Raw genomic sequence first — 21,422 nt, 5'->3', positions numbered from 1 at the left:
TGTGACTCTCCCAGCTGTTGAGGGTCACTCCGGACTCCCCTCCTTGGGTCGAGTGCCTTGGACCTTGCTGGTCCTCTTCAGCCTTGCAAAACTTTCTTCTCCGACTCTTGCATTTTCCAAGGCTTGTTTGTGGTTTTCCAGCACAACTGACCGACTGCATTATGACCGCTGATGTGAGACATCACTTGCATCAATTCTGGAACTCCTCTTCGCCTCCTGTGCTGCACTGCTAACTTTCTTTGCCCACCATCGACCTGGTCCTGCATCCACAGAAGGGTAGTTAGTGGTTCCTGCCACAGTCTGACACTCCATCACAAACTGGACTTGGTACCCTTCCTTTGCAGGTCCTCTTCTGTCAGGATCCACCTTTGGGTTCTTTCAGTCTTGCACAATCCCCTTCCAAAGTGCTCATGTTCATTTTGGGGAAAACCAGGTACTTACCTCTGCTCACCTGGTTGCTGGGGGTCATTCTGGTACTCACTTCTCGGGTCCTATTTCCTCCAGCTCCCCTCTACTGATTACACTTCCTTGAGTTGGGACTGCCTTTCACATTCCACATGTTTAGTATATGGGTTGGCCCTCCCCTAGGGCCCACACTATTTGCTATTACTTTTACCAATGCCTATTGCGTTCTATGCTATTTACTGATTGCTACTGTTTATATAATAGTGTGTTTACTTACCATCAGTTGGAGTATTGCCTATACAGTATTTTATTATTTATGTTACTATACTAAAGTACCTTTATTTTTGTAACACTCTGTGGTTCTTTCATGTCTGTAAGTGCTGTGTGACTATAGTGGTATTGCATAAGCTTTTCATGTATCCTAGATACGTCGGGACTGCTCATCCACAGCTACCGCTAGAGAACCCTGGCTTCCTAGACACTATCTACACTTCACTAATAGGGGATACCTGGACCTGGTACAAGGTGATAACACCATAGGTTCTCACCACACACCAGGCCAGTGATGAGTCCATCTCAGTCTATGGAGAGGTATTCAAGCAAATTGCTTTTGGTAGGTCACAATGAAATATTTCACCTTTAAAATAAGAAAGGGAGTGAGTTGTCCACGTCCTCATCATCGCTGGTGTCAAGGGGACATGTTGTAAGCCTTCGACCATGTTCGAATCAGAGCTCAAAGTTGTCCTCCAGCCTCTGATAGTATTGACATCCTGAAAGAGGTAGGAAGTCATGTTTAATTACTAGGTGTTGGTAATTAAATAGTGCAACATGGGCCTGGTGCATGTCGACGTCAATTCAAGTTGTAAACTGGTATCAGAACTAGGTCAAGTGCAGGCAAAAGGTAGGTCTGTGGCAGCGGTGACACAGAAGGAACTGGTGTGGATCCAGGGACTGGCACAGAGATCTGGACTGGCGCTGGCCTGGTGCAGAGTGTTAAAAAAACAGTTTAGGAATGAGCTGGCGACAGATGTTCAATTGGAGTACCCTGTTGCTCCATGGGACCCAAAGGCACATCAGAGGGAGATAGCAGCATTTTGAAAATCTGCAGCACTACCAGTTTTTAGGAATGTATCTGCTGCAGGTTCAATGAAGTATACAAAAAAGTGATGGATGGAATGCTTGAAATAATCTCAGCCACTGAAGATTACTCAGAGATACAGCTCAGTCCATTGTTATTTTGCACACCATGCCACGGAAGTTTGGACCCAGCTATATTTATATCAGTCTTGTTCTTCCTCCAAAGGTAACAGTCTAGCCTGTACCAAACAACCTTAACAAGGGCAAACCCGTTCATGGTTTGCAAGGGTTCCAGCTCAGGGAGGACTTGGTCTGGCAGTTCTGGCTGGACTGATCCCACTGGACCATAGTCAAGACTGATTTGCAGATGGCTGAAACCTGAGATGGTATGGGGAGCAAACAACAATGGATTAGGATGTGGCCTCAGCAACTGCCAGTGGCTGAGATTATTTTAAGAATTCCATCCATCATCTTGTTTTTTGATACCCTAAGAGCAACTGTAATGCCTAGACGTGGGTCCTGTGCTCAATGTGCCACTGGAACTAAGCGATCCCTGGCTGAAGAGCCCTTACAAGGGGGAAACTGGTCCTGGGTTGCTTGGGTTCCAGCTCATGGAGGACCTGGCCTGTCAGTTTGGGCTGGACTGTTCCCATTGGAGCTGGGTCCAAACTGAGGTGGCATGTTGGGCGAAAAACAATGAATTGGGATGCAGCCTGAGTGACCGCCAGTGGCTGAGGTTATTTCAAGCATTCCATCTATCACCAAGAGTGGTTCCTCCTAAAGGGCAAAGGAGCATCACAGCAGGTAAACACATATAAATTAAATGGCATGGCAATACCATTTTACTTTGCTGCTGTCTCGCACAGTGTACAGTGTGAGGGCAGGGCCGATTCCTTTGATTGCATGTCGGATTAGCTGGCTGTCTTGATGGCCAGCTCTACAATTGGGTAGCTCGACCCTGCAATACAAGTGCTGTGGCAGAGCTGGGGAACTGCTGGCTCACGCCCCTATCCTCAAAACTTGCACTGGGTTAGCCTGCTCCAACCAACCCTGGAGCTGCTCTCATGCTAAAGACAGCAGGAGAGCAGCTCCACAACTGGATGGATTTGCTTTACTCTAGGCAGCAAGCACATCCTTCCCTTTCCGTCTTGTCGTCACAAGGATCAGGCGGGGAGAGGAGACACACACTGGATGGGGCGCAACAGATATGGTGAGTTTTTCGGCATCACGCTCTGCCATATTTTCATGGTGCCAGCTGTTGGAAGCTGGCCCTCTATGTAGTGTACCAAATCGAGTACACTATACTGAGGGTTCAGGCAAACATGTTGGTTTCCAGAGGTAAAAATCAGACCACCTAATGCTCTAATTTTTAATGTAGCTGGTCGAGCAGTTAGGCTAATCCAGGAGATGTGCTGAGTATTTGCTGTACTTACAAATCCAAACATGCACCACACACACACACTCAATGAATAACTCGAGACCAGAATTTATAAAAAAAAAATACTTCAGACTTTTATATACTTTTTAATACCAAAATCTTTAGAGTACATTAAGTACTTTTCTTGTTATGACTTTTTAAAGTTTTAGCAAAGTTAGTCTTCCTGTGCGTAATTACGCACCATAGGAATCAATAGGCCAGTCACTTTTAAAAATGCATTAAAAATTGCACAGTTGAGTTACCAGTCTCTTCTTTTGCAGGGTGGTCGCAGCAGTCGGTGGGCGTGCTGTGCCAACTGGAGAGTCTTGGGCAGCTCCCGATTCTGGTGGGAGCAGCGTTGGAGAGGTTCTTGGCACAGGGACAAGGCCACCTGGATGGGCCACTTGGAAAAGGAGCTGGTTTGCAGATTTAAAGTTTCTGCCTGGGGTCCCTTTGGGCTGATGAGGTTGCAAGGGCTTGGGGACCTGGGGCACACACAAGATCCCGCGATGCAAGACTCAGGGTGGCCAGGTGCAGGGCGTTTTAGAGGTCTTGGATGCTGTGCGCAACGAAGTCCAATGGAGATGAAGGTGAGTCTCTTTGAAGGCGGCTTACAGGACAACAGGGCCACTCTGGTTGGAGGTCCGGGGAGTTCCTGAAGTCCCTCGACTGGGGCTTCCTTCTGATTCTTTTCCAGCTCTGGCAGAGCTGGTTTTCCAGTGGACCGACATCAGCTGACCAGTACCCAGTGTATTGCTGTATCTCGGCCATTAGAGAGCGCAGTGCCAAACTTGGCAAGTTATGGGGCACATTCAAGTGGTCATCTGTGTGTCGTCGGATCCAGATGTGGCTTCCAGACGTGGAGATATTGGCGATTCAGTGAAGTGACCCTCACTGGTTTGTTGGGTCTTTGCAGGTTTCCTGCTTTTCATGAGTGGTGCCTCCACTTAGGAGGGAGGTCTGGGGTGATCCTCAAAGCTTGGAGGTCCCCTGGGTTTCATTGGGTCAGTCCAATGATCAGTTCCTCCGCTGTCACGATTGTCGGGACTCTGGTGCAGCAAGCAGGGGTCTTGTGGACTCTTCTAGTGCTGCAGGTCCTCAGTTCTAGTCCTGGTGGTTTCTTTGGTGCTGGTCTTTTTTTCTTCTTGGGATCCTTTTAAAATCGGATTTCTTGGTCTAGGGGAGCCCACTAAATACTGAATTTAGTGAGCGTTTTAGGGGGAACCTGGTAGTGTCCAATGGGACACTTACCCTTGGGTGGCTACACCCACTACAGTGACCACTTCTTGTGGAAGGGTCACTTCCCTAAACCTCATTGGCTGTTTTCCTCCATTTCAAGATGGAGAAAACTGAATCTGAGGGTCCACTTCGCATACCAGCCCTGAGGGGTGGTGCAGGCTCAGTGTGGCCGCTCCTACCCTTTGTCTGGTTTCCTGCCTTTGTTCCTTCCCAAAGTGGGGGTGTGCAAAGAGGGGAAGCACTCTGCTGTTAGCAGCATAACTGGGGCTCGAGTTTCAGGGGCGGTAGCCCTTTGAAACTCATCACCAGGGTTCTGCACATTCCTGAGGAAGGGGGAGTTAGCTCCTCCACTCAGGAAGGGCTTTGTTTAACAAACCAGAGAGGCAGGGCGATCCCCCAAGGTTTGTGGTTTGGCTGTCTGAAGGCAGCAGGCTGTATGGAACCATCAGCAACCATTCCAGGATAGTTAGCGTTTTAAGGGGGCACCTCTAAGGGTACTTTTTATAATATATTAAAATGGCTGCGCTGTTCCCTAACTATGTCCCCTGTTAGTCAAGGACAGAGTGGGGGCATATTGCTCATGCAATTATACCCTCACATATAGTATGGTGCACCCCGCCTTAGGGACCGAAGGCCTGCTAGAGGGGTGACTTACCCATAAAATATGCAGTGTAGGGAGGACAGGGAACACAAAAAGTGTGCTATGTCGAGTTTGTATTTTAGGCTTGCACCAGGACACTCAGCCTGCTATGGCAGTGCTGGGTGTACCTGGATGCAGAGCTCATGAGGGTGGCACAATCAGTGCAGCTGCCAGCAGGGGCTTACCCATAGTATCCCATGCCGTGGGTACTTAAGGATCTTTTATTAGGGACTTATAGTGGTAGCTAAAGATGTATTCAATTACTTTTCCCATGTTTTAGGGAAAGAACACTGGCACTGGGAACCTGCTTAGTAGGATCCCAGTGCACTCCAGTCCAAGTTGCATTCAGAAACCAGGCAAAAAGTGTGTGTGTGTGGGGGGGGGGGGGTACTGCAACAAGGAGCCAGTCTCTCACACCAGACGCCACTGTCAATCACCTTGTTTTTATGTGTTCTAAGGTTCAATGACGGCTTTGAGGTGCGCTAGGTCCAACTGTGGAATGAGTTCAGAGTTGGTAGACACTAGAGGAGGACAAGTTGTGAGTAGAACTTTACATCGGCCTCAAAAGGCGCGGAAATAGGGAACGAACATCAGAGCATGCAAGCGTCACCTATATCTGTCTCAGCGAGGTCACTGTGGAGCCACCTAGTGGCATGCAGGAGCTACTGCTATAAAATCTCTGCCTCCAGTCTGATGCAGGGGAATATTCTAAAGGTGAGGAATCTGTAGTCAGAAGTATCCATCAGAAATATCTATTACTGCATTCCATGGTAAAGAAAACTTATACATTTGATTTCAGGGTCTTTAAACTTGTTACTGGTAGGGGCTAAGATAAATTGAAGATTGGCCTACTCTACCTTCTTGTATATGGCACCTGTAAGGAAGCCATAGGAAAACAGAAGGTAGCAAAGAATAAGGACTATCAGAAGGCCTTCACAGAAAAGATCAAATTTTAGATGCCAAAAGGTGGCCCTATTGTGGCAGGGTAAAAAGGTGAAATCAAAATCCTATGCCTATTTCACAAAATCATATCTGACTCTGAAACATTATGGGGCTGTCAAAGAAAATTCTCCTTCTCAAGAAAGAAATAGTTCAACTCTTCAGATTAGGGTCTAATCTGTCCTTTCCTGTATTATCAAAATGGTAGAAGAGAGGAGCTACTTAATAGTTAATTCTCAAGTTTTATTTTGGAATGCCTTTCTAGACATAAGCAAGATGCTAACTTCATTACTACAATTAAGAGCTACTATCAAGACTAATCTCCAGAGCTACAAGAGTATTATGTTAGGTTGCAAGTATCCAGCACCTATAGACATATTTCATAGGGCACTAAACAAGTGACCATCATCACCATAAGAAACTAGTTTTAGTCACAATCTGTGGAAAACACTACCTCACATCTTTTGTGCAAGTCACCAACAGGCAAGAGGTGCATGTAGTAAGTGAGTGGCACACAGAAATAATCAACTGCCATCAAATGTGCAGGTGATGCCTCTGCAGTGCCGTAGCACCACTTCAAGATAATGCCTTTATGGCTCTGCAAGTAACTCTGAAGTCACCTGGTATACTGACTGCACACTTGAATCGTTCTAGATCTAGTCTGACATCTGTTGATGCTTCCGTAGAAGAGGAATTTGCAGGAACAGTATCTGTCAGAAAAAGTAATTAAAGGACTAAATAACAATTACCTTGCTAAACAATTATTTTAAGTCAGCAATCAAAAATCTGTGTATGAACCATGATGAAATAGTTTATGTCCATGTTTAAGACTAGTCATGCTCGTTTACCTTTTAGATCTCGAAATATAATTGTGACAATCAACTGGTCAGGTAAATGGACATCTTTATCACAGAGCAAGATCTAAAAGTGCAGATGACATGCAAAAAAGTCCTGCAAACTGAGATTCAGTTTTTGAAACAAGGAATCCAAGAACAAGACTAATCAACAATAAGACAATAACATTAGTCCCATCCTCTTTACTCATATTGATACTCTTGCATTTACAAACAAAACAGATCCAACCAAAAAAATATATTACCTCTGATGCACTTGCTCGTTTCTTACTTTCTAGTATACTATCTTTGCATTTCTTAATATTCTCTTCAAATTTCAACTTCTCATTTTCGAATTTGTTGCTGTAAAGGTAAAACAAGCCATAAAACTATTTATTTTAAGATATCTTTTACATGCATGCACTGTTGAGAGTTTACAACATCTTAAACAGGCCATATTTGGAGGTTTTAAATCTAAATGATAAAGTTAGAAAAATAATTTGCAAGTTTACATTTAATAATTTTCCAAGTTTAACTTCTCTTATTAAAATTTTCAGCATACTTTTACAAAAATTAATCCCTGTCCACCCCAATAATCATGGATTAAGTCTAATGTTCAAACTGCAACCACCAAAGTATGATTTAACCACCCAGACTGACAAAGCAGGAAGACCAAAACCACTACCTGTTAGAAGAGAGAACACTATCGTACCCATGAAGAACAATGCACTTATTGTTGGTAATGCTCCTTCTAGTGGACACTCAAGCTAAGTGCACATTCCTCACCTTGTGACCCCAGGAGCAAAATGGAAAAGGAGATTTTTCTCAGCACTGCTCCCAAGTGCCAGAAGGTGGTATCATGCAGCTCCATGTCAACTCAATCCCACCCAGAAAGTGATGCCTGAGCCACATATGGTCACACCCCGGCACACTGACGTCAGTTTCTTTCGTGACTCTCTCCACACCACCTGACACCGAGCTTAATAACTGGCCAGATGTGCAGATCGCTAAATTGGGACCTTTTTATAGTTGGAGAAAAGAATCCATTCCACACAGCAGGGAGGTGGAAGGGCAGTGAGGAACTTTCAGTGGATTACAGTATCCACCAGAAAGAGTGTTACCAAAGATATCTGACTTATTCTCCTTATGGATACATCTAACTACAGATTTTTGTGAACAGATCCCAAGGCAGTATCTCCCAAAGTGGTTTGTTCTTTAGGATGGCTTAAAACCAACATATTGCTGGACAGAGTAGGAAAAATACTCCTTCCGTAAGACCGAACTGTCAAAGCTGTAGTGCTTTGTAAACATGTGCATTGATGCCCACATTTTGTTCAGAATAGGCACTCCTTGTGCCAAAACATAGGTAGCAGTTTTGGCTCTGGTCAACTGAGCCCTCAGTCCTTCTGGGGCAGCTTCTTGACCAATTCATTGCAGAGCTTAATAAAGAAGACTATCTATCACAATATGGCTCTTTTCTGCACTGCCTTACTGTAGAAAGTGCTCTTTCTGGCATTTTTATCCCCCCCTCCCCCAACACGCTCACACTTTTTGCCTGATATTGATGCAGACTGATTAGGAGTTTGCTGGGATCCTGCTAAACAGCCCCCAGCACCAGTGTTCTTTACCAAGAACTGTACCTTTGTTTTCCCAGTTGGCACAACCCTGGCACACAGTTAAGTTACCATTGTACCAAGACCCCTGTGTCCTGGGAAGGTCCCCCAAAGGCTGCAGCATGTATTATGGCACCCTGGGAGACCCCTCCCCAAGCCCATGCACACTGCCCCAGCAGCTTGTGTGTGCTGGCGGGCAGAAAAAGAAAGTCGACATGGCAACCCTCTCAGGGTGCAATGCCCACAAACCACTGCCTGTGGCATAGGTAATTCCCCCCTCTAGCAGGCCTTACAGCCCAAAGGTGGGGTGCACTATACCACAGGTGGGGGCACAGCTGCATGAGCAATAAGGCCCTACAATGTCTAAATCCATTTGTAGACATTGTAAGTGCAATGTGCCCATATAAAGTACATGGGCTGGGAGTTTGTCATTACAAACTCCAAAACTCTATAATGGCTTTACTGAAGTCTGGGAAGTTTAGTATCAAACTTCCCAGCACAATAAACCCACACTGATGCAAATGTTGGATTTAATGGAAAATGCAACCAGAGGGCATCTTAGAGATCCCCCCTGTATCTTAGCCAAACCTCTAGTGCAGGACAGACCGGTCTCTGCCAGACTGCCACTTCCAGACAAGTTTTTTGACCACATGGGGTGAGAGGCTTTGTGATCTCTGTGGCCAGAAACAAAGCCTGCACTGGGTGGAGGTGCTTCACACCTACCCCTGCAAAAACTAACACCTGGTGGCCTTTTGTTACAGTGCCCCAAGGTACTCCAGCTGGTGGGGATACCCATCCTCCGGACAAACCCCTACTTTTGGCGGCAAGTCCGGTGGAAAAATAAAGGAAACCAAGGAGGAGTGACCACTTCAGCTGGGACCACCCTAAGGTGTCCTGAGCTAAAGTGACCCCCACTCCTTGGAAAATCCTCTATCTTGGTTTGGAGGACAGGGACCAATAGGGTTAGGTCTGTGTCCCTGTCCCCAAAGGGAGAGGAGACCGGAAGGATGTAGTCACCATCAGGGACAGTAGCTCTCGGACCCCTGTATCGCCACCCAATCCAGGATTCAAGGGCTCCCTTGAACCTAGCTCGTCAGATTCCTGAGGACCTCATGAAGAAAACAAGAAGAAAGAAGGACTGCTAAGCTGACCCCCAGCAGAGAAGACTGAAGACACTAACTGACTTGGCCTCAGCCCTGCAGGCCTGTCTCCAGCTTCTGAAGCCCTGCAATCAAAAGGCAACGTATCCTGCAGGACTAGTGACCCCTTAAAAGCCTGAAGAGGACTGCCTGCACCCCAGAGGACCACGATCTCCCATGGACAGCGGCCCTGTCCAGAAAGAAACTCCAACAAAGGACTCCAGAATCGCCCTAGATCCGTGAGTCCTGCCCAATCTGCACCCGACACCCACGGCCCGTGTCCAGGTGGCCCAACCAACTAGAGCTGGTCCCCAGGCGATTCGGACCTAGTGTCCATCCTGGGTTGATCCCTTCTGTCCAACATGATGATGCCTGAAGCCTAAATCCAGATGATCCCCCTGACCGCAAGAGAGCCGAACGAAGATACCAGACGCCCAAAGGTACCACTGCAACCACAGTCCCCTGGCCTTGGGGAATCCGACCAGTGGTCCAGCGATGTCCAGCGAGGGGGGGGGCTCCTCCTTGTCCAGCCTTAGGTTTTCCGGAACAGATCCTCTGGACTCAGCCTGCAGCATCTTTTGTGACCTGAGTCCCCCTATCAGAAAACATTGGGAGCCAGACGCTGTGTTTGCACCCCGCACCCAGAACGTCTCCCCTCCCACAGGGCTCAGGCATCTTGTTACAATGCCCCAGGGCACTCCAGCTAGCAGAAAAGATGGAAAATGAAAACTGATGTGGCCCTAGCACTAACGGCCTGTCTCCAGCTTCAAAAGTCCTGCAAAAGAAAGCGAAGCATCCTGCGGTTCCAGAGACCTCTGCCAAGCCTCCAGAGGACTACCTGCATCACACAGGATCAAGAACTCCCGTGGAGAGAGGCCCTGTCACAGAATAATCTACATCTAGGGACTCCAGAGTCTCCAAGGATCCGTGAGTCCTGACCACTATGCACCTGACGCCCACGGCCCGTTGTCCAGGTGGCCCAACCTACTAGAGAGGATCCCCAGGTGATTCTGCGGGAGTGCCCATCCTAGGTTGACCTCTCCTGTCCTCCACGACGACGCCTGCAGTGTGAATTCAGAGGAACCCTCTGACTGCGACAGCACCGGACGAAGATAGCAATTGCAAAAAGGTACACTGCACCCTCAGCCCCCTGGCCTTGGGGAACCAAACCTCTGGTGCAGCAACGTTCAGCAGGCAGCCCACCTACTTTACAGCCAGTGGTTTTCTGGAACCGACCCCCTGGACCCAGCCTGCAGCATCTAAGTGACCCCGGGGTCCCCTCAGAGGAAAGCATTGGGTGCCCGATGCTGTGTTTGCACCCTGCACCTGGCCGCCCATGTGCAGCTGAAGGTGCGTGTTTGGTGCTTACCTGTGGCCCCCCCTGGGGCATCTTTAAGCCCACCAGGTCTGCCCTCCGAAGACGCGGGTACTTACCTGCAAGCAGACCTGATTCAGAGTGCCCCCAGTCTCCATAGGAGGTCACGTGTTGCTGGTGGTGGGTGTTTGGGGTTAACTTGAACTCCAACCTGTGGACTTCCTAACCGAGTTGTGTTCTTAGCTGTAAAACATACTAACTTTTCTTCCCTCGAGGAACTGTTTCTGAAAATTGCACAGGGTCAACTTTTAAAACAGATTATTGACATTTATTCAAAAACTGTACAACTTGCCAATTCCAATCAAAGTAATATTGATATATATGTGAAATACTCCTTCAATTCCTGCAACTTGAATCTTGTGGTTCTAGAAAAATCAACAAAATATATTTTTGCTATTTAAAAACAATTGGTATGGAGTTAAGTCAATGAGTGTGTGCTTCTTCTATTGTATGTGTGTATACACCAAATGCTTTACACTATCCTGAGAAGCCCAACTGCTCAACCACACTACCACAAATGAGAGCATAAGTATTATCTACTTTAGTCTCTGGACTCTGTGCACACTATAGGCCTGATTACGACTTTATCGGAGGGGATTACTCCGTCCCAAATGTGACAGGTAACCCGTCCGCCATTTTACAAGTTCCATAGGATATAATGAAACTTGTAAAACGGCGGGCGGGATATCCGTCACGTTTGGGGCGGAGTAATCCCCTCCGCCAAACTCGTAATGAGGCCCTATATCTCATTTTGATTTAGTACATACAGAGCTTCCTACCCTGGTGTTCTAAATGGTCCAGTGTCCCCTCCTGTAGGGAAATGCCTCCCTTGGCACGGTTACCCCCTAACCTTTTGCCTTTTGTTGATGCTAGTTATGACTGACAGAGTGCTGGGATCCTGCTAACCAGGCCTCAGCACCAGTGTTCTTTCCCTAAACTGTACCTTTGTCTCCACAATAGACACAGCCCTGGTACACAGACAAGTCCCTTGTAACTGGTACCCCTGGTGCCAAGGGCCCTGTGGCCTGGGAAGGTCTCTAAAGGCAGCAGCATGTATTATGCCACCCTGGGGACCCCTCACTCAGCACATACACACTGCCTCACAGCTTGTATGCGCTGGTGGGGACAAAATGACTAAGTCGACATGGCACTTCCCCTAGAGTGCCATGACCTCAACCCATTGCCTGTGGCATAGCTAAGTCACCCCTCTAGCAGGCCTTACACCCCTAAGGCAGGGTGTACTATACCACAGGTGAGGGCATAGTTGCATGAGCACTATGCCCCTACAGTGACAAAGCCAAACCTTAGATATTGTAAGTGCAGGGTAGCCCTAAAGAGTATATGGTCTGGGAGTTTGTCAAACACAAACGCCACAGTTCCATAATGGCTACGTTCAAATCTGGGAAGTTTGGTATCAAACTTCTCAGCACAATAAATCCACACTGATGCCAATGTGGGATTTACTGAAAAATGCACACAGAGAGCATCTTAGAGATGCCCCTTGTATACCTGTCCAAACACCAGTGTTAGGCTGACCAATTCCTGCCAGCCTGCCACAACCAGACGGGTTTCTAGCCTCATGGGGTGAGTGCCTTTGTCACTCTGTGGCAAGGAACAAAGCCTGCACTGGGTGGAGCTGCTTCTCACCTCCCCCTGCAGGAACTGTAACACCTGGCGGTGAGCCTCAAAGTCTCATGCCTTTTGTTACACTGCCCCAGGGCATCCCAGCTAGTGGAGATGCCTGCCCCTCTGGCCACTGCCCCCACTTTTGGCGGCAAGTCCGGAGGAGATAATGAGAAAAACAAGGAGGAGTCACCCACCAGTCAGGACAGCCCTAAGGTGTCCGGAGCTAAGGTGACCCCTGCCTTAAGAAATCCTCCATCTTATTTTTGGAGGATTTCCCCAATAGGAATAGGGATGTGCCCCCCTCCCCTAAGGGAGGAGGCCCAAGGAGGGTGAACCCACCCTTAAGGACAGTAGCCATTGGCTTCTGCCCCAGACCTAAACACACCCCTAAATGGAGTATTTAAGGGCACCCCAGAACCCAGGAAAGCAGATTCCTGTAACCTGAAACGAGAAGGACTGCTGACCTGAAAGCCCTGCAGAGATGATGGAGACGACAACTGCTTTGGCCGCAGCCTTACCGGCCTGTCTCCTGACTCAAAGAAAACTACACAGCGACACATCCGACAGGGACCAGCGACCTCTGAAGGCTCAGAGGACTGCCCTGAAACCCAAAGGACCAAGAAACTCCAGAGAACAGCGGCACTGTTCACCCACAGCAAAATCTTTGCAACAAAGAAGCAACTTGCACCCGATGCCCTCGGCTCGAGCTCCAGAGAACCAACACTACAGGGAGGACTTCCAGGCGACAGCGACCTCGTGAGAAATCCGAGACGACCCCCCCTGGACCACCACAGCGATGCATGCAGAGAGAATCCAGAGGCTCCCCCTGACCGCGACTGCCTGTAACAAGGAACCCGATGTGTTTTAGGCCCTCCTTTGACCTCTGCACCTGACCCCTGCAGGTGCGGTAACTTGGGGGTTGCCTATGCCCAGGAACTTGAACTTGTAAGTGTCTTACTTACCTGACAAACTAACCATTACTTACCTCCCCCAGGAACGGTTGATTTTTGCACTGTGTCCACTTTTAAAATAGTTCATTCCCATTTGAACTAAAACTGTGTATGTTACTGCTCTAATTCAAGGTTCCTAACTTACCTGTGTGGAGTACCTTGCATTTTATGTTCTAAAAATAAATTAAGAAAATATATTTTTCTATATAAAAACTATTGGCCTGGAGTAAGTCTTTGAGTGTGTGTTCCTCATCTATTGCCTGTGTGTGTACAACAAATGCTTAACACCACCCTCCAATAAGCCTACTGCTCGACCACACTACGACAAAATGGAGCATTCGAATTATCTAATTTTGCCACTATCTTACCTCTAAGGGGAACCCTTGGACTCTGTGCACACTATCTCTTACTTTGAGATAGTATACACATAGCCAACTTCCTACATCAGCTGTATCAAACTAGTGACCCTTATTAATTATTTTGTTCACGTGAACTAAAATACCATACTGCATAGGGCAATTTTCAGTTGTCACAGTGATTGTGTAACCTTCTCCAGCTTATAGGTACTTCAAATATATTTAGGAGTTGTTGGAAGTTGGCTCAGTGTATATACTATTTCAAAGTGAGAGATAGTTTGCACAGAGTCCAAGGGTTCCCCTTAGAGGTTGAAAGCGGCAAAATTAGATAATACTAATGCTCTATTTTGTGGTAGTGTGGTCGAGCAGTAGGCTTATCAGAGGGTACTGTTAAGCATTTGTTGTACACATACAGGCAATACATGAGGAACACACACACACTCAAAGACTTAACTCCAGGCCAATAGTTTTTATATAGAAAAATATATTTTCTTAATTTATTTTAGAAGCACAAGATTCAAGATTTGAAGTAAATACATAAAATGCAAGGTACTTCACACAGGTAAGTATAGAACTTTGATTCAAAACAGTAGTACACACAGTTAAGTTAAAATGGCAATAAGCTATTTTAAAAGTGGACACTGCAAAAGCAACAGTTCTCGAGGGAGGTAAGTTTGGTTAAGTTTCTCAGGTAAGTAAAGCACTCACACAGTCAGTCTCCTGGGCATAGGCAATCCACTGTTGGGAGTTCAAGGCAACTTCAAAGCCACTAGCCACTGCACCAGCAACACAGGGCTGGTCAGGTGCAGAGGTCAAAGGAGGGCCCAAAACACATAGGCACCTCTGAAGAACAGGGGTGCTCCAGTCCCAGTCTGCTTACAGGTAAGTGCCTGCGTCCTCGGGGAGCAGACCAGGGGGATTTTGTACAGCACTGGGAGGACACACACAAGCCCACAAAACACACCCTCAGCGGAACAGGGGCGGCCGGGTGCAGTGGACAAACTAGGCGTCAGGTTTTCTATTGAAAGCAATGGAGGGACACAGGGGTCACTTAGGCGATGCAGGCAGTGCACAGGGGGGCTTCTCATGCCAGCCACCGACTGGGCTAGGATGAGGGCCGCCTGCTGGTCACTCCTGCACTGGTATGTGGTTCCTCTCAGTCCTGGGGGCAGAGGGTACATTGCTTGGTTCCGGCGTCGGGTTCCTTGTAACCAGGCAGTTGCGGTCAAGGGGAGCCTCTGGATCCTCTCTGCAGGCATCGCTGTGGGGGTGCAGGGGGGTCGACTCAGAGTGCCCACGTCAGCGCAGTAGCATGGGAGTCCTCTCTGCAGTGTTGGTTCTCCTGTACGCAAGCCGGGGGCATCAGGTGCACAGTGTGAAGTCTCATGCTTATGGTGGGAAGAGAGAGTTCTTTGAAAGTTGTTTCTTTGTTGCTCAGTTGTTCCAGGATTTTGAACAGTGCTGCAGTTTTTGGGAGTTTCTTGGTCCTTCGGTTCAGGGCAGTCCTCCGAGTCCTCAGAGGTAGCTGGTCCCTGTCGGATGCGTCCCTGTGCAGGTTCTTTGAGTCTGGAAACAGGGAGGTAGGGCTGGGGCCAAAACAGTTGTCGTCTCCGTCGTCGCAGCAGGGCTTTCAGGTCAGCAGTTCTTCTTGTTGTAGGTTGCAGGAATCTGATTTCCTGGGTTCAGGGTCGCCCCTAAATACTAAACTTAGGGGTGTGTTTATGTCAGGGGGGCCGTAGCCAATGGATACTGTCCTGGAGGAGGCTACACCCTCTTTGTGCCTCCTCCCTGAGGGGAGGGGGGAACATCCCTATTCCTATTGTGGGAATCCTCCAAACTCAAGATGGAGGATTTCGAAAGGAAGGGGTCACCTCAGCTCAGGGCACCTTAGGGGCTGTCCTGACTGGTAGGTGACTCCTCCTTGTTTTCCTCATTATCTCCTCCAGCCTTGCTGCCAAAAGTGGGGGCAGTGGCCGGAGGGGCGAGCATCTCCACTACCTGGGATGCCCTGGGGTGCTGTAACAAAAGGCATGAGCCTTTGAGGCTCACCGCCAGCTGTTACAGTTCCTGCAGGGGGAGGTGAGAAGCACCTCCACCCAGTACAGGCTTTGTTCATGGCCACAGTGACAAAGGCACTCACCCCACGTGGCTAGACACTCGTCTGGTTGTGGCACGCTGGCAGAAACTGGTCAGCCTAGCACTAGAAGTCAGACTGGTATTCAGGGGGCATCTCTAAGATGCCCTCTGTGTGCATTTTTCAATAAATCCCACACTGGCATCAGTGTGCGTTTATAGTGCTGAGAAGTTTGATACCAAACTTCCCAGATTTCAGTGTAGCCATTATGGAACTGTGGAGTTCGTAATTGACAGACTCCCAGACCACATACTCTTTATGGCTACCCTGCACTTACAATGTCTAAGGTTTTGCTTAGACACTGTAGGGGCATAGTGCTCATGCAACTATGCCCTCACCTGTGGTATAGTGCACCCTGCCTTAGGGCTGTAAGGCCTGCTAGAGGGGTGACTTACCTATGCCAGAGGTGGGCATGGCACCCTGAGGGGAGTGCCATGTCGACTTAGTCATTTTCTCCCCACCAGCACACACAAGCTGTGAGGCAGTGTGCATGTGCTGAGTGAGGGGTCCCCAGGGTGGCATAATACATGCTGCAGCCCTTAGAGACCTTCCCTGGCCACAGGGCCCTGGGGTACCATTTACAAGGAACTTATCTGTGTGCCAGGGCTGTGCCAATTGTGGGAACAAAGGTACAGTTTAGGGAAAGAACACTGGTGCTGGGGCTTGGTTAGCAGGGTCCCAGCACACTTTCAATTATAACTGGCATCAACAAAAGGCAAAAAGTCAGAGGGTAACCATGCAAAGGAAGGCATTTCCTTACAGGAGTGTGCAATAGTCTACAAAAAAAAAAAAAAAAAAAAAAAAAACACAAACGGAGAAACTGAGCTCATGTGAAGCTGGCTAGAGATGGAGTCGATAGCAAGATGACTCAGGTGAGCGGTGACAATAAGCTCTTGCTAATTGCTCTTGCTTCAGGAGTTAGTTGCCGTCCTGTGTATGCCTAAATGAGAACAACACACTGAAAGTAAGGTTTACCTGCTTTCCAGAAATTCATTCAACAATCTTTTATAGTGTTGCTCTTTCTCTTCAATGCTTTTTAGGCATCTAGAAGTATTGTAAAACCAATATGTTAGGATTTCAATAAGCATTTTTCGATTATTGTTGCCACAAATAAAAAACAAAGTACAATATACATCAAGTTGAAACTTTTTGCTAATTAAAAAATGATTTAATTACTGTGTAAAACAAAACAAATAACTCACATTTGCTTGCTCGTTATGCACATACATAGATATGTATGAACCAGAAAGGATATATTTGCACTTCTAGGGCACTATTAAGTTAATAAGCAATACTCAATCTTCTAAAAAAAAAAATAACAAACAGAAAAGTTAAGCTCTCTCCAATCAACAGAGGCAGGAGGTGGGTGGAAGGGGTTTGGACGGGGTCAAAGGGGGAATTAGCATGTGTTGCTCAAGTCTGCTGACATTTGGGTTGGGTCAATTGGCTGTCCTTCAGTCACATACTAATCGAGAAATTACCTTTCCTCTTAAAGAGCTGAACAGTTTGCGTATGCCTAAATTCTTAATTCATTTCTAGAATATAATCATAAATACCTTAATGTTTAATAATGAAACAATTATATTGGCTGTGAACGCCCTCCAAAATGAATCATCTGAATAAAAATGTTACTTACCTTAAGTAACAATCTTTCTGGTGAATACTCCATCTACCTGATCGTTCTTTGCCTCTGAATATCCCAGCCACCAAGTTGGATCCAGAAACATCTGAAATATCTATGTCGAAGGAGGCCCTGGCTACATCTCAGCACTAGAAATAAAGTTGTGGTGACGTCAATTAAGACATATGGCACACTCATTTCGGTTGTCATCTGTTTTTACCTCATCTTTTGAGGCAAACGAGAGAGAGAAAGAATCAGCAGTGTACTGGCACGGTGGAAGTACCCACGTTATTATCGTATTATCATGTCTATGACCGGTCTTCAGAACGGGGAGGAGGGCGGGATCATTGAGGAATCTGCAGTTAGATGGAGTATCTACTAGAAAAATAGTTGGCAAACGTAAGTACCTTTTTTTCCTGATCAATACTTGTAACTGTAAATTCTTTTTCTCTGAATAGATTTCAAAACCAGGTGGAGTGTCTGAAGAATTGTCAAATGAGGAAATCCTGAAGGACTAAGCGTCCCAAATAGCAGCCTCTCCTCAGTTCCAAATCTAAGCAGTAATGCTTGCCAAAGTGTTTTTTTAAATATTTTTTATTTATGTTTTTCCAGTACACCTAACAAAAAAGGAAACTTAACTGCACAGAGAGCAAACTCAGCTTGATAGGCTTGTAAAAGGTAGGTAGTTCTCATCACATACAGCTTGCTTAAAGTACATAATGACATAGCACATCATAGTGATTAGGATAATACAAGGCGCAACAGACCTTAAACAATGCATTTAATTTCCTGTGTCTAGAGCAAGCGGAAAAATGGGGGAGGGCTGCCAAGGTCATATTGGTGAGTCATGCAGTCTACTCTGACAACTTTTTTATTTTTTAAGGATTATGCGGAATGGGGACCAAATGTCTTTGGGTCTATTAGCAAGGTAAAGCTTGATGTAATAGGTCTCTAGCTATTTATAGGGATATTGGAGCGAGCCTTCCAACATTTTTTGGGAGAGTTCTGGTTCTAACATGGCTAAGAAAAAAACAATAATATCCAGCCAGTATTTATTAACTTTAGGGCATGTGTAGGAAAATGCCTCTCATGGCATGGTTACCCCCTAACCTTTTGCCTTTTGTTAATGCTAGTTATGATTGAACGTGTGCTGAGATGCTGCTAACCAGGCCCCAGCACCAGTGTTCTTTCCCTAAACTGTACCTTTTTCTCCACAATTGGCACAGCCCTGGCACACAGACAAGTCCCTTGTAACTGGTACCCCTGGTACCAAGGGCCCTGTGGCCTGTGAAGTTCTTTAAGGGCTGCAGCATGTATTATGCCACCCTGGGGACCCCTCACTCAGCACATGACACTGCCTCACAGCCTGTGTGTGCTGGTGGGGAGAATATTACTAAGTTGACATGGCACTCCCCTCAGAGTGCCATGCCCACAAGTTGCCTGTGGCATAGGTAAGTCACCCCTCTAGCATGCCTTACAAGCCCTAAGGCAAGGTGCACTATATCACAGGTGAGGGCATAGTTGCATGAGCACTATGCCCCTACAGTGTCTAAGCCAAATCTTAGACATTGTAAGTGCAGGGTAGCCATAAAGAATATATGGTCTGGGAGTCTGTCGAATACGAACTCCACAGTTCCATAATGGCTACACTGAATTCTGGAAAGTTTGGTATCAAACTTCTCAGCACAATAAATCCACACTGATGCCAGTGTGGGATTTTTTGAAAAATGCACACAGAGGGCATCTTAGAGATGCCCCCTGAATACCGGTCCAATTTCTAGTGTTAGGCTGACCAGTTTCTGTCAGTCTGCCACATCTAGACGGGTTCTGACCACATGTTGTGAGTGCCTTTTTCACTCTGTGGCCAGGAACAAAGCCTGTACTGGGTGGAGGTGCTTCTCACCTCCTCCTGCAGGAACTGTAACCTCTGGCGGTGAGCCTCAAAGGCTCAGGCCTGGTGTTACAGCGCCCCAGGGCACTCCAGCTAGTGGAGATGCCCGCCCCTCCAGACACAGCCCCCATTTTTGGAGGCAGGTCCAGAGGAGATAATGAGAAAAACAAGGAGGAGTCACCCACCAGTCAGGACAGCCCCTAAGGTGTCCTAAGCTGAGGTGACCCCTGCCTTAAGAAATCCTCCATCTTGTTTTGGAGGATTCCCCTAATAGGAATAGGGATGTGACCCCCTCCCTTCAGGGAGGAGGCACAAAGAGGATGTAGCCACCCTCCAGGACAGTAGCCATTGGCTACTGCCTCCCAGATCTAAACACACCCTTAAATTGAGTATTTAAGGGCAACACTGAACCTAGGAAACCAGATTCCTGCAACCTGAAGAAAGAATAAGGACTGCTGATCTGAAATCCCCGCAGAGACAACGGAGACAACAACTGACTTGACACCAGCCCTACCGGCCTGTCTCCAGCCTCAGAGAACCTGCACAGCAACGCATCCAGCAGGACCAGCGACCTCTGAGGACTCAGAGGAGTGACCTGCACTTAAAGGACCAAGAAACTCCTGAGGACAGCGGCTCTGTCCACAATTTGCAACAAAGAAACCAACTTTAGAGAGACTCCAGCCTCCCTCCGGAAGCGCGAGTCTTCACGCTCTGCACTTGATGCCCCCGGCTCGTGTTCAGAGGAACCAACACTGCAGAGAGGACCCCCAGGCGACTCCAACAACGTGAACACTCTGAGTCGACCTCCCTGCACCCCCACAGCGATGCCTGCAGAGAGGATCCAGAGGCTCACCCTGACCGCGACTGCCTGGTAACAAATGAACCAGACACCTGGACAAAGCACTGCACCCGCAGCCCCCAGGACCGAGAGGAGCAAACTACCGGGGCAGGCGTGACCAGCAGGCGGCCCTCATCCTAGCCCAGTCGGTGGCTGGCCCAAGAAGCCCCCCCTGTGCCCTGCCTGCATCGCTAGAGTGCCCCCTGGGTCCCTCCACTGCTTTCAACGTAAAACCCGACACCTACTTTGCACACCACACCCGGCCGCACCTGTGCCGCCAAGGATGTATATTGTGTGCCTGTGTCTCTCTCCCCCAGAGCTCTACAGAACCCCCCTGGGTCTGCTCCCCGAGGACGCAGGTACTTACCTGCTAACAGACTGGAACTGGAGCACCCCTGTTCTCCATAGGCACCAATGATATCTGGGCCCTACTTTGACCTCTGCACCTGACCGGCCCTGTATTGCTGGTGCTGGGTGTTTGGGGTTGACTTGAACCCCCAACAGTGGGCTGCCTATGCCCAGGAGACTGAACTTGTAAGTGCTTCACTTACCTGAGAAACTAACCAATACTTACCTCCCCCAGGAACTGTTGATTTTTACACACTGTCAACTTTTAAAATAGCTTATTGGCATTTTTGCCAAAACTGTGTACATTACTGTTTTAATTCAAAGTTCCAGACTTATCTGTGTGAACTACCTTACAATTGATGTACTTACCTAAATTCTGAATCTTGTGGTTCTAAAATAAATTAAGAAAATATGTTTTTCTATATAAAAACCTATTGGCCTGGAGTTAAGTCTTTGAGTGTGAGTTCTCATTTATTGCCTGTGTGTTTACAACAAATGCTTAACACTACCCTCTGATAAGCCTACTGCTCAACCACACTACCACAAAATAGAGGATTATTATCTAATTTTGCCACTATCAACCTCAAAGGGGAATCCTTGGACTCTGTGCACACTATCTCTCAATTTGAGATAGTATATATACAGAGCCTACTTCCTACAGCATGTACAAGCCAAATTAAGGAAGTCCACTTTGGGGGTACGGCGTGGCATGAATTCACACTTCACCAAGAGACTGCATTTCAGTTGAGCCAAACGGGTGGATGGCAAAGTTATGGAGACAAGCACAGATCATCTCTAAAATTATTTAAGCCATTACATGCCATTGGTCAATGGTTGCATTGGAAGCTTTGCACTGGTGGATTGGGCTTAAATACTCTGAGGCGGCTTTATTTTCCCCCAGAGCATAGCATCTTGTTGCACAGGAGAATACAATGTAATAGGGTTTTCTACTCAACAGCCTGGAACTTTTTACTGCATGTA

General features: G+C 47.3%; 1 protein-coding gene across 1 annotated transcript in view; it reads right to left on the bottom strand.

Annotated features, from left to right (window-relative positions):
- The window catches only part of LOC138248710 (E3 ubiquitin-protein ligase TTC3-like), a 1,210,547-nt gene that overhangs the window by 209,746 nt on the left and 979,379 nt on the right, over positions 1 to 21,422 (bottom strand). Inside the window, exons 37-38 of the mRNA XM_069202542.1 lie at positions 16,719 to 16,787; positions 6,817 to 6,913 (exon numbers count right to left, since the gene is read on the bottom strand). Coding sequence (XP_069058643.1) covers positions 6,817 to 6,913; positions 16,719 to 16,787 — 166 coding nt within the window. The remainder of the gene's footprint in view (positions 1 to 6,816; positions 6,914 to 16,718; positions 16,788 to 21,422) is intronic.

Source organism: Pleurodeles waltl, chromosome 8 (assembly GCF_031143425.1).
Source record: "Pleurodeles waltl isolate 20211129_DDA chromosome 8, aPleWal1.hap1.20221129, whole genome shotgun sequence".
In the NCBI taxonomy this organism is placed as follows: Eukaryota; Metazoa; Chordata; class Amphibia; order Caudata; family Salamandridae; genus Pleurodeles; species Pleurodeles waltl.
Note: the sequence above shows the minus strand (reverse complement) of the source record. Positions and strands in the feature narration are given on the sequence as shown.